At 31.7% G+C, this 15,024-nt stretch overlaps 1 protein-coding gene across 1 annotated transcript in view; it reads right to left on the bottom strand.

Annotated features, from left to right (window-relative positions):
* Positions 1–14,389: 14,389 nt before the first annotated feature.
* LOC143067775 (uncharacterized) overlaps positions 14,390–15,024 on the bottom strand; it is a 71,055-nt gene continuing 70,420 nt past the window's right edge. The window contains exon 27 of the mRNA XM_076241311.1: positions 14,390–14,699. Within this exon, the coding sequence (XP_076097426.1) occupies positions 14,576–14,699 (124 nt within the window). The 3' untranslated portion in view covers positions 14,390–14,575. The remainder of the gene's footprint in view (positions 14,700–15,024) is intronic.

Raw genomic sequence — 15,024 nt, forward strand, 5'->3', positions numbered from 1 at the left:
AAGATCACCCTTAGTTTTTGGTGGTAGTTTTCTATGTTGTGTCGTGTGTACTATTGTTTTTCTGTTTGTCTTTTTCATTTTTAGCCATGGCGTTGTCAGTTTGTTTTAGATTTATGAGTTTGACTGTCCCTCTTTTATATTCTTTAATTTTTAAAATGTTCTCTCTTGATCTTTGATTGTTTATATTTATATAGTTATGGGTATCAAGGTTGAAAATTGGAACAAGATTAAAGTCCCCACAAATAATACAGAGCTGATTTCCAAAGAAATCTATAATTTCTGTTAATTTGTCATAGAAGCAGGGAGTATCAATATTTGGCCCATAAACATTTATCAGAGTAAATCTCTTGTCTTCAATATTAAGATCCAATCCCACCAGATTGCCATCTCCATCTTTTTTAACTTTGTGTATTTAATAGTCAAAATTATTTTAAACAGTATAGCAACTCCTCGTTTGTTTGAAGCAAATGAATTGAAAACACACTGGCCTTTCCATTAGTGTTTATCGAAACTTCATCTTTATCTATAAAGTGTGTATCCTGGAGACAATATATAATACAACCTTTTGAATTAAGATAATCAAAAATATCTCCCCGCTTTTCCTTCATGTGAAGTCCTTGATAATTATAGGACATTATCTTAAAATGTTTTCCTTCCATCATGATATTTGTTCTTAAAATGTGAAGTATGATATTTTTAAAAACAAAGGAAAAAATAGTTCATGCGAGACATCAGGACTGATTTCATAATATTTCACTTCCCGAAAAAAATATTTATATATATGCCAAATACCAGAAATCCATGTTTTGTAATAAATAAATGCATAAAATAAACAAACAAAAAAGAAAAAGATAATATAAAACTAAGATATTCTGATCTTAATGTAGATTTTACATGTGTAATAGGGGATATAACTCAATTTGTTTTAGATAAAAATTAGGCCAGACGAAGTTTTGTACTGATCTACATAATAATATGAACTACATCTCAATATTTAAACACCATTTCTTACAAACTTATAATTAATAAATTAGGGTTAAACATTAAATAATTGTTTAGACAAAAGAGAAGAGATCACACAAGAAGCACCTTAAAACCACAAACTGTCCATTGTTTTGTGCTTCCTTATCTGATTGGTCAAGTTTACCTTATGTTTATATCACATCACTACAACATGTGAGGTGTCACTTTGCATCTTTGGATTGAAATAGGCATACACAATTTGTTAATTTACTATAATTGAGATGAAAAACTAAATATTCATTTTTTAAAGCTCACCTTAATGTATAAATTTCTATCCTCTTTTGAGTATTGAAGGTACATATGTACTTGTTTTAATTCAATCTTAATGTTTATTTCTAAGAAATGTAGAGTCTTAAAGGTATATCAATAAGCACCCCGCACATCCTCCAATTGTTTATATATACACTTCTTAAGGTGATCTTATAAATTCACACACATTGAAATAGACTAAAAGCATGCATTTTTCTAGATATATAAACACCTGAACACAAAATGCGGAACACAAAAAGCAACAAAAAAAGATCACATTATAACATATAATTCCTATATGTAAGATAAAGCATGCATACATTTATTCCACATAACAATAAAAGCCACGAAAACAAAGACGCTATATATCAAACGAAACTAGTCAAACAAAATAGAGCAAAAATAAAGAAGCAAAACTTAAAATAAAATGCAAGCCAAATGAAAAAGCAACAATTCTTTTCTTCTATGCTTACTACATGAACTGTCAATTTAAACCCTGTAAATAGAAATCTAAACAATTCAAAATTGTTGTTTCAATGTTATATATTATGTTTTTTAGAATTCATTATTGAATTTATATCTTCTTATATTCTTAGTTAATTACTCAATAGTATTATATATATGACATTTTATATAGTAACCAGTTTTTATCTTAGAATAGTATACATGTATATACAAGTATATAAAACTGCAGAACAACAGTTATCACCATGTAGACCATTCTTCTGAACTATCTTTACGAGTCTCTAATGTCATGTGGGCTCCCTTGCTCGAATTCTTGTTTGTAATTTGTCCCTTTTCCTTATTTTGTATGCATTGTGCGAAAGTAAAAATCTCTCCTCCTTCATTGAAATTGGCAGATCATCAAGTATGCGTATTTTTTTCCCCTTTTAAGATGTGTGCGTTGGACAAGATAAGTTGCTTATCCCCAAAATGCAGGAAACGAACTATAATAGGTTTGGGACCTTTCCAATGTGTAGGGAATCTATGTGAATTTGCGATGGGTATAGCATTAGCTTTTCTTTCGTCAATATGGATGTTTTCGATCACTGAAGAGTTTTCTGGTTAATGCATACACATTCTCATCTTTTTTGGTGTCATTTATACCGTATATCAGTATGTTATACTTCCTATCATCTTTTTCTAGTAGATCAGCTTGCTCTTTAAGGTCATCAATTTGCTTTTGTAACTCTATTTTTTTTCAAGTTTATCATTCTCTATGAATTGAATCTGTGCATCCATACCTTGAGCACCTCTTTCGAGCTCTGTGAAATCATTACGAAGAGTGTTAAGCTCTTTGTGGGAGGTTTCGTACTTAACATTGAGCACATTAACATCAGCTTTCACCTTGTTTATCATACTTGTCAAGTTGCGTTCAACTTTATTCAGCTGTGTAGAAAAAAAACCAGTAACTTTCTATTCCCATAATATTAAAAAGGGTCTTCAAATCATCAAATTGTTCTTGTGATGCCATGTTGGATTAAAAATAATCCAATTTTATAGTTTTATCTGACTACTGGTACTGCATCTACATGTACATGTATGATGGATGTGAGACAGTGAAGTTTTGTAAAAAGTAGGGATCCTATTTTTGTATTGTATTATTATAGTTACAATTTCAATACAGTTGTTTAGGTGATTTACAGATGCATCGGGTTTTATCATTGTATTGCCGATAAGCCGACATACCACATGTAAAATAAATATTATGAAAATGTATTTATAATTCGTTATTCTTTCCCGGGCAGGAAGCTTAATTCATTATATTTTTCATTTTAAGAAAAGTTATAATTTCTTCTAAAATTTTTGGATATTTTTGAATCTTTAGTTAATTTTAATAGATTAATTGATTACTTTAACTGGTAACATCTTTGTTTGTTTTTATTATTTTTAATAATTATTTTCACTATTATTATCAACATATATCTTTTAAAGCATTAAGTATTTACTATGCACCAGTTTAAACTTTCGGTAGAAAGTATTAGTTTTGTTGATTAGTGTATTTTTGTTTATCTCATGAAATGTATGACAATGTACAAATAACACGAAGAACAAAAGAATTCATGTGATACCTCGATATAGAGCTGTGCTCTAGTAGAAAATACACTGAATGCTTTATTACATTTATATTAGTGTTATTAGATTAGTTTTTATATATTTTTATGTAGCCATATACCCGTGAATTAGTTATTATTAGGTCTTTCCACTTTTCTGTGGAAAGACCTATTGTTTTTCTTCTGATTATTTTTTTTTCTTCCGCCAAATTTTGTTCTTGCGATAAACATTTGTTTCGCAATATGTCGCTTAGATATTTGGTATATGATATCGAACAGTTTATGCGCTTTTGAAATTTACCCTGCGTAACCGAATACTTTTCTTTGTAGCAGTTATCTCCCCAAACACTGTTTTCCTTGTGATCACAACTCCTTCGCAACCGTAAAAGATTACGACAAATTTATTTATAAAATTGCTCGTTATATCCTTCGCATGATTTGTCCAATTTCGACCGAAGCAATATGAACGCTCCATATGAGAGTTATTTCCCTTTTTGTATTTGAAATTTTGAAATGTATTTTAAACTGGAACACCATAAGTGATAGAGACCTAGGATCTTTTGATTTGAGGTCCTTGGTCCAAAAAAATGAAAATTAGGTCAAGGTCAAAGGTCAAAGTCATATTCTAATTTTTGAATTTGTCTTATTTTCACTCATTTTCATTAACCTTATAAGATATCGACAAATTATTTTGTATAAATTGTTAGTTGCGACATGTGGTAACTAAATAATTTTAGTTGAAAGGGTGCGTAAACAATGAATGGGAGTTTTAGCCCCTATCATATCTAGAATTATGTGTAAAGTGATATAACTTATTAACCATACATATTAGAGACCTAGGGTCTTTTGATTTGAGCTCCTCAGTTTGTGACCTTGAAATTGAGGTCAAGGTCATAGGTCAATATGACGTTCTAGATTTTGACCTTTGCTTTAAATTCATATCTATACATCATAAAGCCATATGAACTGACATTTTAGACTGATTTTTAATATTTCAATATCAAAATAGATATTAACTGGTGGAAAGACCTTCAATTGTTCTCTGAACAATTGGTTTTTAATTTGGTATTATTGTTTTTATCTCATTTTCCCTTACTGACCCTCAATTTCAATACGAATTGGTATCAGTGAAGAGTTTCCAAGATAAAAATAGATTACCGTAAATGTTATGATGTGCAGCATAGGTGGCTTTATGGTACAAATAAAGACTGTAATTTTTGATTGTATTCAGTCTTGTGTTATCATGTTTTGTAAACTTTAGAAATATGTAAAAAATAGTTAAGTTGGGTACATAGGTGATTATCTGACTTGAAACTCTTTGGAATTTTCCAATTGAAAGGGGGCGCTACTTCAAGCACATGTTTTAATATCCAGCCTCTTTTCCAAATTGCTGCCAAAGGAGAAACAAGTACAGAAATTTGGTGACATTCAATTTCATAAAATATTTTTATCTAGGCATGCCTTTAAACACACTTATACTAGATCATTCCATTTTCCATCAGCTTCACAACTACCTGAAAGCAGGACACGACCATAGACACCAATTAGACTTCAATTTGACAAAAACTTCAAATGTGGAGTAGCATGGCGTAGAAGGAAGAACTATTCATAAAATGATAAAGTTCGACTTGGGCATAGTTAAACTTATTAAACCCGATTGTGTTGTTCTCCTAACTGGGGGTAACGATGTTGTAGAAGACACGTCGGTTAAGGAAGTGGCATATAAACTGATAAGTTTCTGTTCGATCCTGAAAAATACGTATGGCGTTCGACGAGTAGTAATATGTTCCATCATGCCAGCCTTTCCACGGGATAATTGCAGATTTATAAAAGATGGTGTCAGAGATAGGGCATACAAGAATATGTTTTTCGAAAAAGCACAAGAAATAAATAATATGATAAAAAACGAGGTCGAGAAATCATCAAAATTTATCTTTTGGGATCATAACAAAAGATTTTCCTTTGACACCACACATAAAAATTCATGCAAAGATAAATTTAAATCCGATGGAGTATATCTGAATACAAAAGGTCAATACCATTTATACAAATCAGTAAGAGGAGCAGTTATCAATGCCTGCAAAGAGATTGAATTAGAAAACGGAAATTAACACGTATCTGAACCGCATTTGAAAATTTTGTAATATTTTGTAAACTTCCGGTGGATAATCGCAACAGCATGACAATCAGAATTATGATGCATAATCATGTTTCAAGTAGTACTTACCACATATAAATACAAGTTATCACACAAATTTACATATCAACCCCATATGTTGCTGTTTTTGATTGATATCAGATTGCATAGCACATTATTACCCTACTTGACTGTTATACTAATGACAGTAAATGTAGGTCATGCATAGAATTTATTTGTAGCGTAAATTTATTATTTAGTGACCAAAAAGAAATTTTTTACGGCAGAATACTTTCAATATTGATCACAAACAATTCTAACGGTGGAGTATATCCAGATTTAATTATTCAAACAGATTAACATGAATAATCAAGCTGAAATGCAAAGAAAAACAAATAGACAATTTAAATAAAACAAAATAGTCCTATTATAAATAAAAAATTATCATATTGAAAGTATTGTATTAGGTTCCATTAGTATATTCTAGACAATGCCTCCAAAAAGACAATCCTCGTATGGAGTGGCAGGTGCCATTAAGAAAATGAAGACAGCTGCACAGAGGAAGAAAACATCAACTGCCTTACCTAGTGGGCCTTCAAACCCTCCAAATAATGCAACAGTTATGTCGCCAGATGTCATGGAGGAGTTGACTAATCGGGTAACAGAAAGGGTAGCTAGCCGTATGGAAATGAGAATGGAGGGAATTTTCGACAAGATAGCTTCCAAAAATAAAGGCAATTCAGACGTTCAGGAAACTGAGGTCCAAAATCATGTGGACAATCTGAACAGAAATATCCAACGTAATGGAGAGCAAAACAATGACAATAACAATGTAGTTGTCATTCCAGAGGTTCTGGCTGTACAACCAACTGTTATTGGGGGACAATCAGCCTTTCTTACTTGATCCCTCAAACCAGGGGGAAACATACCAGATAAAACCATGAATTGTCCATTACAGAAGAACGAAACAAGAAAACTTTAACTCTAAACCGATGGCTACCTGCCTGGAATAAATTCACAGCAATAATTTGCACTAAAAACTCTGAATTAGGGTCTGTAATTCCCCACCATATGGAAATAATCCTGGAAATGTGACGAGAAGGGGAAAACTGGCAATTGTATGATATAGAATTTAGGAAATTAATAGAAAGAGGAGAAGCACAATTGGGGTGTACACACCTAGAACTATATTTGAGAGCTAAACTACAAGGAAACATTAAAACTGGGAATGACAATAACAAAAGTGGAAATACTCGCTGGCCAGTTGGAGTATGTTTTTCTTTTCATAAGGGTTTAGATTGTAAGTTTGGTGATAAATACAAATTTCAACACAGATGTTTTAACTGGGGTTTTAACCACTCATTTTCAGCATGCAAAAAACCAGTTCGACTACCCTACAAGTTCACACAAAACAGTAACAACACAAAAAAGATAATAGGTGGGATTAACCAGCCCTTTCGTGGTCCCTCCGTATCTAGTAACAGAGACGACACCTCTTCCCCAAGGACAGAAAAGACTGTCCCCACTAGAAAATGATGTTAAATATAATTTTCACAGCAATACACCAGTTAAGGTGGATAGATAAAGGCAACAGTAGTATACCGCTGTTCAAAACTCATAAATCCATGGACAAAAAACAAAATCGGGGTAACAAACTAAAACCGAGGGAAACGCATTAAATAAAAGAGGAGAACAACGACATAACACTTAAATGTAACACACATAGACAAAATCCCACGAGAATAACAAATATAACATATATATATAACATCAAAACCAAATACATGAATTTGGGATAGACAAGTACCGTGGCACGTCTTATCGCAATGTGAATTTACACTCAAAAATAAGAGAAAACAAACGACACAACGTTATAATGTAATACACAAAGAAACGAACTATAATATAACAATGATAGGCTCGGATATTGGTTAAAAGGATATAATATTAATATGTACAATTATTTGGTTACCGGCTTTTAATTTGGATTCGATGTGGGATTCACAGGTACTGTTCATCATAATACAGTTGATAATTTATTATCAGCAAAGACAAAAACGGATATTGTGAAACAAAAAATTCAAAATGAAATTAATGCGAATAGATTTGTTGGCCCTTTTGAGGCAAACCCGTTTACAGAAATGCAGTAACCCTCTTTGGGACTAGCAGAAAAGAAAATGCCTGGGACATATAGAATGATCCACCACTTATCCTTCCCTGAAGGCTCATCAATCAATGACATTATACCACAAGACAAATGCAGTGTACAGTATGCTTCCATTCAAGATGCAATAGAACTGATTAAGTGCAAAAACCGACATATCCAGTGCATTTAGAATTATAAACATAATAGAATCACAATACAAACTGTTTGGCTTCATGTGGGAGGGGAAATACTATTACGATAAAAATCTACAAATGGGTTGTAGTTCTAGTTGTCAAATTTTTGAGAAATTTAGCTCAGCAATTGAATGGATCGCAAGGAATTAATTACTTATTCCAAAAATTGTGCATATTTTAGATGATTTCATGATAGTCGACAAAACCGCAGATGGGTGTAAAAAAAAATTAGAACGTTTTCTTGCAATTTGTAAAGATGTGGGTATACCAATTTCTAAGGAAAAAACATTCCAGCCATCCCAAGTCATGAGTTTTGATGGTTACGAAATAGACACTAAGTTCATGGAAGTAAGACTTTCCATTGATAAGCTCGATAAATGTAACAATCTTATAACTGTAGTGTTACAAAAGGAAAAAATTACATTGAGGGAACTTCAATCTATCATTGGTACACTAACTTTGCTTGTGCAGTTGTCATCCCAGGAAGGGCATTCCTCAAAAGACTAATAGACTTAACAATAGGGGTAAAAAAAATGCTTCCATAGAATACGAATGACAAAATCAGTTCAGCAAGATCTAAATACATGGCGAATGTTTTTTAAAGAATTTAATAGGAAGTCATTGATTCTATCAGATCGTTGGTTAACATCTGATCAGCTACATCTGTTTACAGATACCTCCGGTACATCAGGTTATGGTGCTCTGTTTGGTTCACAGTGGTTTTTAGGCAAATGGGACACAAAATGGCCAAAACCAAAATATTGCCTTTTTAGAGCTATATCCCATAGTCTTGGCAGTTGAAATATGTGGACACCAATTTGAAAACCAATGCATATATTTCCATACAGACAATATAGCTTTAGTGTCTGTAATCAATAAACAAACATCTACAGATGCGTTAATCGTGTTTCTTATAAGGAGACTAGTTCTACACTGCCTAAGAAACAATGTGAACTTTAAGGCAAAACACATATACGGTTCAAAAAATGTATTGGCAGATGCACTTTCTCGTCAACAGGTACAGAAACTTCATCGGTTAGCACCATGGGCAGACACTGTTCCCAAACCAGTTCCAAATCTACCAAATTTGCCAAGCTACAGGAACCCTTGAATCAAATTTTTAACAACATCTTATCTGACTCCTTACAAAATCTTATAGAAGAGCAATTATACACTATAAGAGTTTTGCTGAAGAATATGGCATTAGATTTCAGTTACCCCTTACTAGTTCAGATCTCATACTATTTATAGCCCATTTGAAAAACAAAGAACTTGCTGCAAGTTCTATCTCAACATACATTTTAGCAATTGATTTTACACACAAAATTAATAATTGGCCTGACCCAACTGATTCATTCATTATCGATAAGGTACTGAAATCAGTGCACAAGGGAAGAAATCAAGATATGAGACTTCCAATCACTAGTACGATTTTGAATTAATTAATAGATGCATTGAAACAGACAATATCAAATAAGTATGATCAACTTCTATTCAAAGCAATGTTCACCTATGCTCTTTTACGAATTGGTGAGATGACAGTCAACAACAAAAATTACAATCATGTTATTAGTTTAAGTCAAGCTGTTATTTTACACAAGACAGTAGTTATCAATTTCATGGACTTCAAACATTCAAATGGAAAACAATTCCATTTAGAAATAGCTAAGAATAAAAATGACAATATTTGTGCAGTAACAGCACTTACAAACTACTTAACTTTGAGAACTAAAACAACAGTTCCATTATTTCTCAACTCCAGTGGAGAAGCTGTTTCTAGACAATTATTCCAACATGCTTTGAATGGTGCTTTACACTTTTGTGGGCTCAGCATAGCATATTACAAACCTCATAGTTTCAGGATAGGCTTTACTACCGATGCAAGTGCAAAAGGATTGTCCACAGAAACCATTAGAACTTTAGGTAGATAGAAATCCGATGCATTCAAATTGTACATTAGACAATCAGGTCAAATTTCTAACATTTAGACATTTTTACCTGTATCACAACTGATCATGTAATGACATATTTTGGAGAATGAACTACTGCGTTTATTATTTTATATTTTGTACAGGTCTCGTGGGTCACAGCTCATTACCTATCGCATAAAGGAAAGCAGTTCATGTTATATGGAAACAGTGGACAAATGGGAAAGGTGAATTATGACGCTCAGTAAAGCTGATACAAGGACAACCTAAAACCAGGAATCCATCCGTTTACTATTGAAATGAAAAATATTTACTGAGAGGAAGTTGACAGAACACAGCTTGCCAGTCCTGTTATATTAAAATCTCCCATTTGCATTTAGTTATATGAGACAGTAAACTTATGGCTATATATTAAGAAATACAGTTATTTGTGATGTTATTTTAGTATATTTTGATTTTTGTGTCTCTTAAGTAAAATTTAGATTGTATCAAGTAGATACATTGTTAGGACACAGTGTCGGTAAATTGTGTCTTTTTAATTTTTTTTAGATTGTATCGAGTAGATACATTGATAGGACACAGTGTCTGTAAATTGTGTCTTTTTAGGATAATTTATTTGTGTCAAGTAGATACTTTGATAGGACACAGTGCCTGTAAATTGTGTCTTTTTAGTAAAATTTAGATTGTATCAGATAGATACGTTGATAGGACACAGTGTCTGTAAATTTTGTCTTTTTAGTAAAAAAAAAATTGTTTGTATCAGTAGATACATCGATAGGACACAAAGTCTGTAAATTGTGTCTTTTAGGATGATTTATTTGTATCAAGTAGATACTTTGATAGGACACAGTGTCTGTAAATTGTGTCTTTTTAGTAAAATTTAGTTTGTATCAAGTAGATACGTTGATAGGAAACAGTGTCTGTAAATTGTGTCTTTTTAGTAAAAAATAGTTTGTATCAAGTAGATACATTGATAGGACACAGTGTCTGTAAATTGTGTCTTTTAGGATAAGGGCATTCGTGGGATGCAATGTTATGACAAGTTATTTAAATTAATTAATAAAGTTCGTTAAATGCGTAAAAAGTATTTAAAGACCCACTAAAGTGAATATTTAAGTTCAATTGACTCCTAGACATAACAGAGTTTAAGAAATGTGAAGTAAATTATTCATCAAGTACAATTATATGGTTATTAATTATGTCAGATATTATGTTATTTGTAAAACCTATGAACAGTACGTTAATTCTTAATCATTGTATTGCTGATAAGCCGACATACCACATGTAAAATTAATATTATGAAAATGTATTTATAATTCTTTACTCTTTCCCAGGTACCAACCAGACCCGGGTAACTTGTAGTTTTCTTTTGTGTTGAGAATTGTATCGTTATAATACCACTTGTTATATATTTATAGAAGTTCCGGAGTTTTCTTGTCAGTATACTCTTCGTTACTTAAGTGGGCCTCCGGGGAAGAAATTATTAATAAAAATGAAATTTCATTAGTTGTATATTTCTGCGTAAGTTATACAACAAATACAGTGCTTCATAAAATATATGGAATGAGTGTTGTAAAATCATACACGACTGAATCCGTACTTACTGTTCGAAATGGATTAAATGAGAAAAAGCTGACAAGAAATCTTTGGACACTTTTTTTTAATTCAGTAATGAACATAGTTGATATACGTAAACAACATTTTAAAGAACATTTTAAATTGTCTATTCTACTTACTAGTACACTTGCTACAATCAATAACCTAGTAATAAATTGTTCAATTTTTAATCTGTTCAAAGTTTTGAATTTTCTACCCTATATACCAATTTGCCTCATATTCTTATTAAGAAAAAAAATCACACACCTATTTAAAATGGCATTTAAAAAGTCAGAATGCCAATACATATGGTCAAACTCTTTCACGTGAGTTTTTAGTAATAACAAACGAGATACCGTATATCGTCAGGTTATCGGAATTGCGATGGGGACTAAGTGTGCACCACTTATTGCAGAGCTGTTTCTGTATTGATATGAGTTACAATTTATGACTTAAATAAGCAAAGACCCTTCGAAACACCATCTGACACAAACAACTAAAAATACTTTTTGATATTTGGATGATATATTGGCTCTCAATAATGACGACTTAAGTATGTACTATAAAAGAAATGTCTCCTTTTGAACTAACTTAAAAAAAAAGCGAATACTGATAATAAACACTGCCCTTTCCACGTTATTGATATCTTTACCATTAATGGGAAACTCAATATAAAGATTTATGACAAAAGAGATGATTTTTCATTTCCTATCGTTAATTATCCATTTTTAGATGGTGACGTCCCCTTGTCATCATCTTTAGGTGTTTATATATCTCAACTTGTACGATTCGCTCGTGTATGTAACAACGTATTAGATTTTAGCGAGAGAAATTTATGTATTACTGAAAAATTACATGTATTTCACCAGGATTTTCGATATCACAAACTAGTCAAAACATTTACTAAATTTTATCATCGGTATAAGGAAATAATTCGTAAATATAGTTCAACATGCAGACATCATATACGTTCAGGTATTTCACATCCAATCTTTTATGGTAATATTCTTTACAAAGCACAAAAATGTCAGTATTCAACTCAAAAGCTTACAAAACCTTTAAACAGACTTATTTAGAAGGAATATAGTTACGATACTGTTGTCAGGTCATTAAAGATTGCATATGTTGGTTTTAATATTGATTCACTTATAGGGTATTTGCATCGGAACTAAACACGTATATTTAAAAACAATTGTTGGTATGATACAGGTTATGTTCTTCTCATATATTTTATGAAAGTATGATACTAAACCCCTAACGGGAAGGATTGTGCCTGATATTTATATGATGAAGACATAATCTTTCAATCAGTTTAACTGAGGTCTGGAACTGGCATGTCAGTTAACTGCTAGTAGTCTGTTTTTATTTATGTATTATTGTCATTTTATTTATTTTTCTTTTGTTACATCTTCTGACATCGGACTTGGACTTCTCTTGAACTGAATTGTAATGTGCGTATTGTTATGCGTTTACTTTCCTGCATTGGCTAGAGGTATAGGGGGAGGGTTGAGATCTCATAAACATGTTTAACCCCGCCGCAATTTTGCGCCTGTCCCAAGTCAGGAGCATCTGGCCTTTGATAGTCTTGTATGATTTTTAATTTAAGTTTCTTGTGTATAAATCGGAGTTTAGTATGACGTCCATTATCACTGTACTAGTATACATTTTGTTTAAGGGGCCAGCTGAAGGACGTCTACGGGCCTTCGGCTGTTGTCTTCTCTATTGTCGGGTTGTTGTCGCTTTGACACATTCCCCATTTCCTTTCTCAATTTTATCATGCTATATGTAGATAAAGTATATCTCGGTAAAGGGGTCTAAATACAGGACACACAACATTTTTCAAAAGACAAAAATAGTGAAAAGTATATTTCACAAAACGCATTTGACTAACAGGTCGAACAACTAATGTTCTTAAACCCTGCTGACTGCCATTGACGATTGCCTAATAAATTGATCACGAGATGTAAAACAGTTCTGTATTATTAATTTAATACCAAACAGAAAACAACAAACTTGTGGAGAAGAGTTGTATACCGAAAGGATGAGGTGCTAAAGTTTGTACACCATACCTGGATTTCTACAATTAATGTCTCTGCAGTGAAGTAAGAGATCTAAAAGGTTTTTGGAAGGCTATATGATTTACCTTATTTTGATATTATAAAGGTTGATATCCTTTTGAAATTAAACAAAAGAATGAAGCTCTTTATTTGAGATGATTAAAAAAGGCAAGTTGGTATATTTACATTATTTACATCTGTTTCTATGGGCTGCAAAAGTTAAATAAAGGTGCATAATTTTATGCATCGTATTTACGTGTTTTGACTTTTATCATAGTATTGATATTTTTTTAATTATACACATTTTCATTAAAACAGTTGGTTGCCGTAGGTGCAAATACAAGTGGATCCTTTTTTAGAATTTTTTAAATGTTTTTTAACTTTTGAAAATTACACCTGATTAACCGATCAGAAAATATTTTTTTAAATTGAATAAGTGCAAAAAAGTACATTACATGATGTTCAATAGCTATAAAGCTAGTAGACACATTTGTCTTTTAAAATTAAACTGGCATTTAAGGATCATAATGGTGCTTTGTAGATAGATAAAGTCATCATTAATATCAGGATTAAAACTTTGTATTTGCGCCAGACGCGCATTTTGTCTACAAAAGACTCGTCAATGACAAATGAATTAAAAAAAGATTATAGGGTTTTCAAGAGCTAAATTGGCAGCTCGTCATCCCTACAATGGCTTCCATTTGTAATATACGATTGTAAAAATTTGCTAGCGTAATGGGGATATAATTTTGACGAAGTAGAATACTAACTGATAGTTGATGTGTTTCCTCAGTTTAGTTTAGTTTGTAACCCGGTTTGTTTTTCTTTTTATCAATTTATGACTTTTGTACAGCATACTACTGTTGCCTTTATTGAAGCCAAATGTGATCAACAGTTACTTCATTGGTATTTACCATACACTAGCTTCTCAAGAAGAATGAAAAGACGCAATTATCATCTTATGCATACTTTTTTTTTCAATGACACAAACTTAATAGCACTAAATATAAACATTTCTATATGTTTTATATCACAAACAAACAGTTTCATTATAAGACAGATACATAATGATTATGTTAACAAAGTACATGTATTTTTCATATTATTACATATCATAAATAATACATCAAACTATATATTTTCATTACGATTTAATACAAGTTTGAACATTCATAATCAGACTTTTTATCATTATGGAGAATTGAAAAGATAATTCGATACCGTTAAATCAAACTCCTTCATGTTATTTTTGAAGAGCTCAATCATATCGTTATCACCATTTTTCAAAGCTTCATGCAGTGGTGTAATCTCCCATCTGAAGTAATAAATAAAAAAAGAGTTTTATTCTTATGACGTAGATTCACTTTTACAATCTTAATAATAAAAGTATATAAGTAAGAAATGAATGAATAAGAAATGCAGAAATAAATAAATCTGCAACTTGTATACAAACTTTTAATCAAGTGGCTTTTTTATGCAGTTGAGATGTTAATATCGCGCTAAACTATGCCCGACACGCTTTATCATCTCTTATATCAAGCTTTGTTTTGATGACACGTCTGACGAGCAATATAAAAGAAACAACAGTTAAAGAGAAAATGAAAACAAGAGTAATTCGAAGGACATTTGACGAGTTAACC

This window comes from Mytilus galloprovincialis, chromosome 3, assembly GCF_965363235.1.
Source record: "Mytilus galloprovincialis chromosome 3, xbMytGall1.hap1.1, whole genome shotgun sequence".
Taxonomy (NCBI): Eukaryota; Metazoa; Mollusca; class Bivalvia; order Mytilida; family Mytilidae; genus Mytilus; species Mytilus galloprovincialis.